Genomic DNA, 12,033 nt, shown 5'->3' with positions numbered 1-12,033 from the left:
ATTTAAGGCTAATTTTAAAAGAATAATATATGAACTATACAAGAGTTGTTAAGGGATTGAAAATGTTTTCGTTTGTCACCTGTAAGAAAAATTCTGCATCAGTATAGAATTGTAAGAATTCTGTAGAATGTTCATTGTTCTTTTTAATCCAAATTAATGAGCAGTTGACAATTGTGGCAGATGATGTTCTATTCGTGTCGTTTTGTAGATTCAGATGAGGAGTAACTAACAATTAGTTTCAACAAATTCGCCTTGTATTCATGTTGCAATCTGCAGTGACATCATATTAATGCAACAATACAGAGCATACATAAATTCGAATTTTTTTTTGAAACTAATCATTAGCATGGTTGAAATAGTCCTGAAGCTTGTAATCTCAAAATTTTGTCCCCCAACGTAATCAGGAATGAAAGTCAAAAGCCGGGATGTAGAAATGGGTTTGAGAAGGGTGCAATGATGAATTTTAGTTGAAGATTTGCATAATAAGTGGTAATTAAATGCAGGTGATGGTTTATATAATACCTGAAAACTATTTTCGATTCTGTCAAATTCTATGGATGCTGGATTGAATCTACAGTTTAGATGACGGTTGGTCTTCAATAGAATTAGGCTTGGAATGCTAAAGTACGATGTAATAAATTTCTGTGACTGGTTAATCGATTCGATTCGACCATATGAGTTGTAAACAAAATTAGTATACTTAGGTATTTATTAACAATGTAAAAAACTAACCTGAACCTGTCAATTGCTTGAGGATTAAAAATAATATGTGAATAAAATGTGATAAATGTAAAAAATATTAAATTCAGTGAATAATTTAGAAATTCACTATACAGTAATGAGATCTGTCAATTCAGATTGCTTATCCTTATTTTTACACAAGCTGTGCTTAAATTAAGACTGGTCTTAGTTTCAAGACTAGTTTAATTTCAGCTTGTTCTTAAAATAAGATTTACTTTTTACTGTGTACGACAGCCAGACGAGTATTTTTACACTTGTTTGAATGTAAACTTTCGATTTCTTAAGGTTTGAATCAGTATTAAATGAGAAAAAAATTTAGATTTTTTACGTGTTTAACCCTTTGCTAGACGACCTTTACCCCACCCCGGAACTGCCAGACGTACATTTTTACACTTGTATAGATGTAAACTCTGAGTTATTATGGTTTTAATCGGTATGAAATAAGAAATATTTACATTATTTTTCACCTATTGACCCATTTGCCGCATCTTCGAAGGGCTGCCAGACGTACTTTGGCCCATCCTAGAACTGCCAGACGCACATTTTTACACTCGTGTGGGTGTAAACTTCGAGTTATGAAGGTTTTAATCGGTATGAAATGAGAAAATTTTACATTATTTTTCACCTATTCGCCCCCCCTACCCCAGCACCGGACTGACAGACGTGGGTTTCTGTTATCTATACTCAAATTTTCATCCGGTATGAAATGAGATAGTTGTTTTGGTCGCTAGCTCCCGGACTATTTGGCTTTTAATTGAGGTAGGTTTGAATATAACAACTTTGGTAGTTACCGTACAGGTTTGATATAAATATTGTTTTAAAGAAATGAAGGTCTAAGTAATATGTTGTTTATTTTGTATTAGTGGAGGTTTTCATTAAAATGCATGTGCATCTTCTTTAACTGGATTTCGTTTATGTCCTAACAAAATATCAGGATTTAGTTTGAGAATCTAAAAAGTAAAATTGAAAGTTTAGTTGAATGTTTGTTTTTATATACTTAATGAAGGAATAGTAATGATTTGAAATTTCAACTGAATAATTAATTTCGTTTATACTAAGATACAGTGGTTTTTACTTTAAATGGTGTATGATTTAAAGATATAATATAAGGACGACATAATTAGATTTGTAAGACAATTGTTCGATACTGTAGAAAATTTTGTGCTATGATTTCTGATGATAAGCTAACATTTTCATTCTTTTAGTTTTAGTTTTAACGTATCTTTCATCCTATTCTTACTGTAGCGACAAAAGAGTTTTGATAATATCTTATTTTTAAAAAAATGAATTATAAAATTTTTTGAATAGAAAAACAACTTTTAAATTGTTTTATTTTATCTAAAATACATTTCTAAACATTTACCATATGGTTATTTCTTTTAATTATTTTAATTAATTTAATATTAGCAAGTAATATTTCAAACTGGTAACTTATGTTGATGAATAAGTTGAAGATGATCGTGACAAAGATGATCCTGACGACGATGATCCTGACGACGATGATCCAGGCGACGATGATCCTGACGACGATGATCCTGACGATGATTTTTTTGACGACGATTTTTTTGACGACGATTTTTTTGACGATGAGTTTTTTGACGATGATTTTTTTGACGATGATTTTTTTGACGATGATTTTTTTGACGATGATTTTCTTGACGATGACTTTCTTGACGATGATTTTCTTGACGGTGATGTTCTTGAGTGTGATGTTCTTGACAGTGATTTTGAAGAAAATGAGGACGATGACGATGATGATGATATTATTTCTTTAGAATAAAAGAAAGAAACGTCATTTTAAAGGTATCATAATTTTCAATTTTGTTATATATAGTACAATGAATTGCGAAAAAAATACAAAAGAAGTTATCTATATATTATGTTAAACTTTTTTGCTCCCCCCCTCAAACCTATGTCACATTGTTACATACATGCAATCTACACTGCCCTATGAGGTATATATATATGTTACCGGCAAAACCCGAAGACCAGGCATTTTGCGAAATGCCTAGGTAATTCGAGAAATGCCTAAGATTTTAGGAAATACCCGAATTTCCTAGAGATTTACAGGCAGTTCTCGAATTGCCTAGGCATTTCGAGAATTGACTAGGCGATTCGCGAAATGCCGGGGCCGTTTTAGGCAAATTGGCAATTTGCCTAAAAAGAGTTCGTCATTTAAGGCAAATTGAGAAATTGAGAATTTATAAACAAAAAAAATAATTAAAATTTCCTTCATTACTCAATAATATTGGTTACTATTATTAGTATCTATACTGAGTCAAAACGAGTCAACCGTGAATAAATTTTTTTTAATATTTTTGGAAAAGTCAAAACATTTATAAAAATCTGTAATTAATATTGTTTATAACAATTGATATAAATTATTTTATGCTTTATTAATGGTCAGGTGGTCATATTAGATTAATTTGAACTGATTTAGATCATGTGTATCAACGGAATAAAAAATTAATCGTCCCCTTTTAAAAAATTGTATTAATTTGGAGTAAGAATTTTTGAAACGAGCTTAATAAAATTCAAAAAATTTATATTTCGACAAAATGTTGTTTTTCCTATAGTGTTTTATATAAAAAAAACACTATAACAAAGGATTTGACAAAAAAATTTTTTGCTATTATTATAAACAATTAAAGTTTTTAACTCTTTTTTTAAAATTAATTAAAAAAAACTTGTTAACCGATTTTAATTATCCAAGAGGCATTCTTTTTTATTTGAGTCTTAAAAATTTATGTCTCTTTAATTTAAAACAAAGAACACTGAAATCGGTTAAAAATTGTAGTCTGTAGACATTTTTGAACAGTAAATTATAAAAAAAATCCCACTGCAATCGATTTTTCTTGTTATTAATTTTTTTCTTAAATGATGCAAGAATTTGTTATTATAAAAAAAGGTATTAAAATTTTTAATTTTTAAAAGCGGTTTAAAGTGTTTTTTGGTTCGTTGTGAATTACAGATTTTTATAAATGTTTTGACTTTTCCAAAAATATAAAAAAAAATTTATTCACGGTTGACTCGTTTTGACTCAGTATAGATACTAATAATAGTAAGCAATATTATTGAGTAAGGAAGGAAATTTTAATTATTTTTTTTGTTTATAAATTCTCAATTTCTCAATTTGCCTGAAATGACGAACTCTTTTTAGGCAAATTGCCAATTTGCCTAAAACGGCCCCGGCATTTCGCGAATCGCCTAGTCAATTTTCGAAATGCCTAGTCAATTCGAGAACTGCCTGTAAATCTCTAGGAAATTCGGGTATTTCCTAAAATCTTAGGCATTTCTCGAATTGCCTAGGCATTTCGCAAAATGCCTGGTCTTCGGGTTTTGCCGGTAACATATATATGTTACCGGTAAAACCCGAAGTCCAGGCATTTTGCGAAATGCCTAGGCAAATCGGGAAATACCTAAAAGTGGCCAGGAAATTCGAGTTTTACCTAGAAATTTTAGGCATTTCTCAAATTGCCTAGGTATTTCGCGAAATACCTAGTCATTTCGCGAAATGCCCAAGTCGATTTAGGCAAAATGAAAAGTTGATCATTTGTAAGCTGCGCATACTAATGTAAACAGATTGTTTACAAAATTATTAGTCTATTACACTGTTCGTCAAAATATTGCTACAAGAATACGTCTCAATTTTGAGAAAAACGGGGTCAAAGTATCAAAATATGCCATTTTTAGCACTTTTTGAAGCACTATAAAAAAGAACGCGATGTGATAGAAAGCTCAAATATGTCTTAAATAAGAGCTCGAACCCTCAACTTTAACATCCAAAAGCAAAAAGCCAAGTAGAAATAACTTAAAATTGTGGGGAACAACTTTTTATTAATTTACCCTATATGATCGCTAACTAAAATAATAGCTGATGGGCGCGCACGCGGTAAAAAGTTGTTCACCACAATTTTGAGTTATTTCTACATAGTTTTTTGTTTTTAGATTTTAAAGTTGAGGGTTCGAGCTCTCATTTAAGACATATTTGAGCTTTCTATCACGTCGCGTTCTTTTTTTATAGTGCTTCAAAAAGTGCTAAAAATGGGATATTTTGACACTTGGACCCCGTTTTTCTCAAAATTGAGACGTGATGGGACAATTTAACTTACAGATTCGTAATCTACGGCGAAAATCCCGTAAGTTTGACATGCTGCAACAAATAACCAGCAAAAAATATATGTTCACAATTAAGGTTTCAATAAATTTTTCAATTTGCCTAAATCGACTTCGGCATTTCGCGAAATGCCTAGGAAATTTACGAAAATGCCTAGGCAATTCGGAAAATACCTAAAAATGTCTAGGAAATTTGAGTAATACCTAAGATTTTAGGTATTTCCCGATTTGTCTAGGCATTTCGCAAAATGCCTGGACTTCGGGTTTTACCGGTAACATATATATATATATATTTGGCTATATATTTGGCTAAGCTATAGCCATAGTTATTAACATTTAAGGAAAATTTAAATAGTGTGTTTCGGGTCTATTTACTATTTAAATTTTCCTTAAATGTTAATAACTATGGCTATAGCTTAGCCAACATATTCTCATTTTAGGGTTAAAATGTAGTGGCAAAATACGCTTTAAAATAAGAGGAAAAGATACATAGGTTTTTATACTGAGAGAAATGGATAGTCAGATTTTGATGTTAAAAAGATAATGTTACACGATTCTATCATTATGCTACTGCCAACCATCACAGATGCTAAAAAATATAGTTATGCTACCCCGTACTACCAAGATATTACTCCTGATGATATTGATGGTAACGGTGACTATCTAGATAGCTGTCCGTATTTGTAGCATTAAAGATAGTCACCCTAAAAACCCTAAACAATGCTTCTATAAGAAAGGAACACATATTAAAGATGGTCACCCTAAAAACACTAAAAACCCTAAACAATGCTTCTATTAGAAAGGAACACATTAAGTCATGTAAATGTGTTTTTTGTGGCATAATTTCTAAGTGTATCAGGGTTGCCACAAAAATTTAATTTTGTTTTCCCCTGACTTTTCCCTGATTTCCAGACAAAATTTTAAATTTTTCCTGACGCAAAAGAATATTCTGATTTAGTCTAAAAATTATTGGATACTCAAAAAAATGTTCTGTTACGTTTATTTATGAATTTCTTTAATTGTAAAATTATTCGAAAACATCAATAACTTCTTTTTTAAATAAATATTTAATCATTATTATTTTTCTACAGGAATAAAGATTTATAAATAAAAACTTTCTGAAATCCAATAACTTATAAGAATATTATTATAAAGCATCAAGAAACCGACGCTTTCTTCGTGTTTTATGATAGATTTTAGCATGACAGAGTTATAATATCATTATTTTATTTCATAAGAATATTGTCGCTATAAATTCAATTTTTCAAAGATTTTAATTTGAACCCTTTTCAAAATTTAATCATTTCTAAAAATTCACACTTTAATGCTTTTATTATTCAATTATAATCTAAAATTTTAACTGAAATGAATTTTTTATTAAATTTTTATCAGAAAATTTTTCGAAAATTCAATTCTTGTGAAGAATTTCATTCAAATTTTTTTAAATAATGTAATTCCCATAAAAAATGTATTATTTGTGAAAATAATTGAATTTTTAAGAAGAATTGTATTGAAAATTTTATCAAGTAAATCTTGTAAAGAATTTTGTCAAAATTTTTTTAAATAATAGAAATTTATTTAAATTTTTCGAAATAATTGAACTTCTGAGAACTATTTTTAGAAATTTTATGAAAAAATGAAAAATAATTGAATTGGATCGAAGAAATTTATAAAAAAATTGGTAAGAAATTGAATTCCTGTTAAATTTTTATTAAAATTTTGTTTAAGTAATAAAATTCTTTTGGAAAATTTTATTAAAATAGTAGATATTAAAAAGAATTTAAATAATTTCTAAGTAATAATTTTATGATAGTTCTTAAAGAATTAAGTTATTTAAAAAGAAATTATTGGTGAGATATAGAAAAAATTGAAACTTTTGTATTTGAATTCTCGACAATTTCATAGTTTATGGGCAAACAAAAAAGACTCTGAAATTCAGAATTTTCTTATAAATTCTAAAAATTTAATTTTTCCAGAGTGTAAAAAACCAAGGATATTACCTGTAAGGATGATTATACCTGCACTTTTTATTCTTTCAATCCCTCTGGATTTTTGTCGTCCACCCCTGCCTCTACCACATCTTCCACCTCTGCCCGTGCTTTCGGTAACTTTTGCAATTCCTCTCCCTCTTCCCAATCCTCTTTTATTCTTGCTGCCTCTTGGCCTTCCTCTGCCTCTTTTAGGCGCTGTGACATTCTCATCATCTTTGGATTTTTGTCTTCTTCTTCTTACCGTTGGTATTTGAGGAGAGTCAGTGTCCTTATTTTCTTCTGCAGCTGTTGCAAGCTCAGAATTTATTGTCAAGGTTGCGTTGCTGATATCCATTGTTGTTGCAGTGTCGACTTGCTCTTCTAGATTTTTAAATCAATTAAAAATTAACTAATTTAATTAAGGTGATGTGAGAGAAAAAGTAATTTTACGAATTACTTTTGAATTAACAAAAAAACATATCAACTCATTCAAGTATGAGACGATCACTGAAAATCAGTGAAATTTGACTGAGAATCAGTGAATCAGATTTTACTCTATTCTCACGATTTGAATCAGTGGAATTTCACTGAAAATCAGTTAAAAGTACTGAAATTTTAGAAATTTTCCACTGTTTCGACAATTAAAAAACTACTGAAAATTTCTGATTGAGATTTCTGTCACACATATTGAAAATTTCTGTTCTTTTTTAATTAATAATTTTAATTAATAATTTAATTTAATTCAAATCGCAAGAATAAAGTCACCGATTTTCAGTCAAATTTCACTGATTCAGTTTTAGAGAGATATAAAGTTATGTAAAATTTAAATTTTACCGTCTATCGAATCTTCTTTTTTTGGATCTGCGTGAAACTTCCTTAACCTGCTTAAACTCATTTCGTGCATCTGTCGATTGTCATCTACGAAATAAAAATTTGTTTCTTAAAATTGATTGGTATAAAGAATAGAGTATTAAATAGAAATAGATCTATAAATACCATTCGGTGAAATAGCATCCGTTTCATAAACTTTAGACAACGTAGTCAATATCGATGAACTTGTTGCTAATTTCCAATCGATGCCAATTAACTCTTTTCGTTTAAAAATGTTTCGGACTTGCGTGTAATTTCTAACCGTTTCGCCCTTACAGTACTTTTTTAGATACGATTCTTCTTCTTTCAGAACTCGAGACAGTTGGTCTGTTTGTGAAACATAATGAAAAAATATAGTGAATATAGAATATAGAAAAAAGATAGTGAAGTTTATTTAGGTTGATAGACACTGAGAAAACATTATATTTAATTCAAATAGAAAAATAACTTTTAGTGATTTTGTTTAATTGAAATTCTTCGCAAAAATTCAATTCTGTTGCAAAATTTTGAAAGATTCTCGTTAAATTTTCAATTGTCTTTATAAGTAAAAAATAAAATAAAAAATAAATAAATAAAATAAAAAAAAATAATATTTTGCAAAACAATTCAATTATTTAGAAAAAATTTTTTTAAAAAATATTTGGAAATTATTATTAATTATTTTTTATAAATAATAGAATTTTTATAGAAATTCAAATCTTTGGAAGAATTCAAGAAAATTGTCGTCGTTATTTGAATTATCTTTACAAATAATAAAATTCTTTTTCGAAATTTAATTATTTTCCAAAATTTTATTCCATGAATTTTTATAAATAATTGAATTTTGAAATGGATTTAAATTGAAGGAAAAAAGGCATTAATAGTTAAAAGAGAAGAGAAAAATATCAAGAAGAATGAAAAAAGTGAAATGGGAATACTTTTGAGAAAAAAAGGATATTGAAAAAGAAAATTATACAAAAAATTTTTAAAAAATGTTATAATTTACCAAGGAGAATCCAAAAAGTTCTCTTCTTTTTGACGAATAATTTCTTTTTTAGCCTGATCCTGCATATTTCAATGACATTGTTTGTTCTTTCTTCGTAAGTCTCAATTACACTTACTAAATCCCCGAAATCATTAAATGTGTCTTTCAAAAACGAACTGAAATCAATCAAATTTTTTGATTTCTTTTCTTTTGCTTCATTTTTAAATTGATTGAGAACATTGTTGAAGTCGTCTTCTTTAATAAAAGGAAGTGACATCGTCTTGGCCAGAAAACTGCATGGCTCAACTTCGTGGTTATTCAGCTGACACCATTTACATTTTAAAATCTAGAAATAAATAATCAATATTTTAATTTAATTTTGAAATCAAATCTTCCTATCCAATTTTTATACTATTGAATCTATAAACATTAAGAATTTATAGTTTATAAATTATTTATTCATATAGATAGTACCGCATGAAAATCATGTACTGATGAATAGTATTTGCAATTCCACACTTTTTCAACCGCACTTGCTACGTCCGCATTGTATGGGCCAATAACTTTTTCAAAAGGTGCAACTGATCCTTTTTCAAAAAAATTATTTATCTTCTTGAAGATACTTATCATTATTTCCTCGTCCAATTGCTCGAAAAGTACGTACAACACAATGGCTGCCTGTTAAATAAATTTAAAGTTTCACAGATGACTAATAAATTTAATTTCTTATATAAGTTAATAATAATTTAATATAATGATAGATTTGTAAACAAAATTTTCGCTTAAATAATCTCTCTGAAATGAAACTTACCCTTTCCATCTTCTCAATCATGAAAGTAACAATTGTTATCACTTGACTGTCAATTTTTACCTATATACAAAAAAAATGACTTAAATATATAATAGAACCATTAAAAACTTCTGTAAATATATTTATATATTTTTATTGGCAGAACGTTTTCTGGAATATTATCTAATTTCGATTCTTTTACGAATGAATTTTTACCTTAAATCCAGTATCCAAGTACAATACTTGACAACCTTCCAATAATTTGGGTGTCCCAAAAAGGAAAGCCAGATTTCCGGAATCTGTTTTTATTCTTGCTAAATAGGTTTGCAACGTATATTTAAAATTGAAAGAAGTAAAGTCATCCGTAATTTCATCTTCCTTCTTTTTCCAAAAAAGCAATTTTTCTCCCATATCCTTCAAATCCGTTAATGGCTGCAAGTCTCCATAACGAGCTTCCTGCATAAATTGTCGAATTCCACTTTCCTTTATTTTAACATTGTACCTATATTTTAATACAAAGAAAAAATAATTAAACTAAAATTTTAGAGAAAATAGTTATTTTAAAAATTTTTAATTTTAATTATTAAAGAAATGGACTAGTTTTTTAAAATGCCAAAAAATTACAGGGTGGCCACAAGTTTCAGTTAATCAATTCCCCTGACAATTTACTGACATTAAAATTACGTTTCCTGAAAAATTCTTTTTACAGGAAAATATGAATGTTTATGGAAAATGGGTAAAATTTATGAATTCTAATAATTTCTAAAAATTACAATTATAACCCTCTTGAATTCAATTCTTCTAGAATTTAATTGTTTAAATATAAAACTCAATTTTTTATAATAATTGTAATTATGTAAATACAATAGTTTTTTAATTTTGAAAAATTTCCAAGCAATTAAAATTTGGTAAAATCTTTTGAAAATAATTAAATTTTTGAAAAATATTTATACAAATGATTAATTTTTGAATAATTTATAAAGAAGAACATGATTTCTCAGAAATTTTAATAAGTCCAAAAAGTAAATTTTCATAACTTTTTATTTACATTGGTCGAAGATAATTCAATTTTAAAAAATTATTATAAAACAGTTCTAATAATTAGTTTTTAAAAATATTGTAATGTAATTTTAGAAAATAATAGAATTTCTTTAAAAAATTTTGTATAATTTAAAACAACTAATTAATTTTTTATGAATTTTAATTAAAAATTTTGTTCATGAATGTTTTCTCTAAAATGTTTAAAAGAATTCTAAAATGTTTTTGTTTTTTTATCAATGTAAATTTTTGGAAATACGTAATTGAAAATACTAAAAATATTGAATTTTAAAAAATTAAAAAGTAATTTTCATTAATTTTCATTTTTAAATATGCCTTTTAATTTTGTTGCAATGTTTGGAAGAAAAGTCTAAAAAAGTCACAATTTTTGAAAATAAGTTGAAAAAAATGTATATTTTCTTAATATCCCCTGACAAAATTTTTTTCCTGACATTTTTCTGACTTTACAGACAAAAAATTTGTTTTCCTGACACTTCCCTCACTTTATTGGCAAAAATTTTGTTTCCCTGACTTTACTGACATGTGACGACCCTGAATTATTTTAAGAAATTAAATCACATCCACAAAATTAATATTTTATTATAATGTTCAGAAATTATTTTATTATATTTTGCTTATATGTTTTTAAAAAATAGGAATTTAAAAAATTGAATTTATGTTGAAAAATAAATAACAAGTAATTATATATTTTTTTATCAAAATTATTGAAATTTTAAATAATTTAATTTAAAAATCAGAATTATTACTTTTGCTCGCACGAATGAATGATATCGCTAAAGGATCGTTGTTTATCATTTTTAGCTAGAGAAATTGCCTCTTCTTTGGCTTTTGCTTCCTCGACGTAAAATTCATAAGATTCACAAGTCTCAATATGCTGAGTCCTTACATTAATTTCACCGCCTTTTACTTCAATGAAACCAAAACATGGCATTCGATAATTCGCACATCGAAACTTGTTAACCTCTTCTGAACCCTGAAGTTGGTAATACAGGTGGCCTTTGTACTCATATTTCCACGAATCCTTAAATTTCCCTGGTAATCGAATCATTTTGAACTGTATGAAATAATACAAAAGATATAAGATTAATTAATATTATTTCTTTTTATTTAAATATCTAATAAGAAATTATTTGTTAAAATAATTTAGTACAAAATTTTGTCAAGAATATTAAACGTTATTTTGTATAATTTGAAATTCATTTACGATAATTTAATAACAAACTTTTAATTAATTATAATTTGTCTCATGTAATGTTATTCATATAAATAATTATAATTACTATAAATATTACTTACCGATGACTCCAAAAATATGAAACTTTTTGACATTTAAGAAACTGTCAAATGTTTCGAAATAATAAACAAACTATTTAAGCTATATTAAAGCTATATTCACACACAAACGTTCAATTTAAATTGAACGAAAATATATCGTTCGATTATTATCGTTCAGAATTTCGTTCCAAGTTTTCTTCGGAAATCCTGTGAATTTAATACAAAAACTATAAAGCTCTGTGTAACGT

At 27.3% G+C, this 12,033-nt stretch overlaps 1 protein-coding gene across 1 annotated transcript; it reads left to right on the top strand.

The window, feature by feature from the left end:
* The first annotated feature begins 433 nt into the window (after positions 1 to 433).
* LOC122506263 (aspartate and glycine-rich protein-like) lies at positions 434 to 2,521 on the top strand. The gene is made up of 2 exons (XM_043618356.1): positions 434 to 437; positions 2,190 to 2,521. The coding sequence occupies exons 1-2, from the start codon at positions 434 to 436 to the stop codon at positions 2,519 to 2,521; spliced, it is 336 nt and encodes a 111-aa protein (XP_043474291.1).
* The last annotated feature ends 9,512 nt before the right edge of the window (positions 2,522 to 12,033 follow it).

This window comes from Leptopilina heterotoma, unplaced genomic scaffold (genome assembly GCF_015476425.1).
Source record: "Leptopilina heterotoma isolate Lh14 unplaced genomic scaffold, ASM1547642v1 Lhet_40, whole genome shotgun sequence".
NCBI classification, from domain to species: Eukaryota; Metazoa; Arthropoda; class Insecta; order Hymenoptera; family Figitidae; genus Leptopilina; species Leptopilina heterotoma.
Note: the sequence above shows the minus strand (reverse complement) of the source record. Positions and strands in the feature narration are given on the sequence as shown.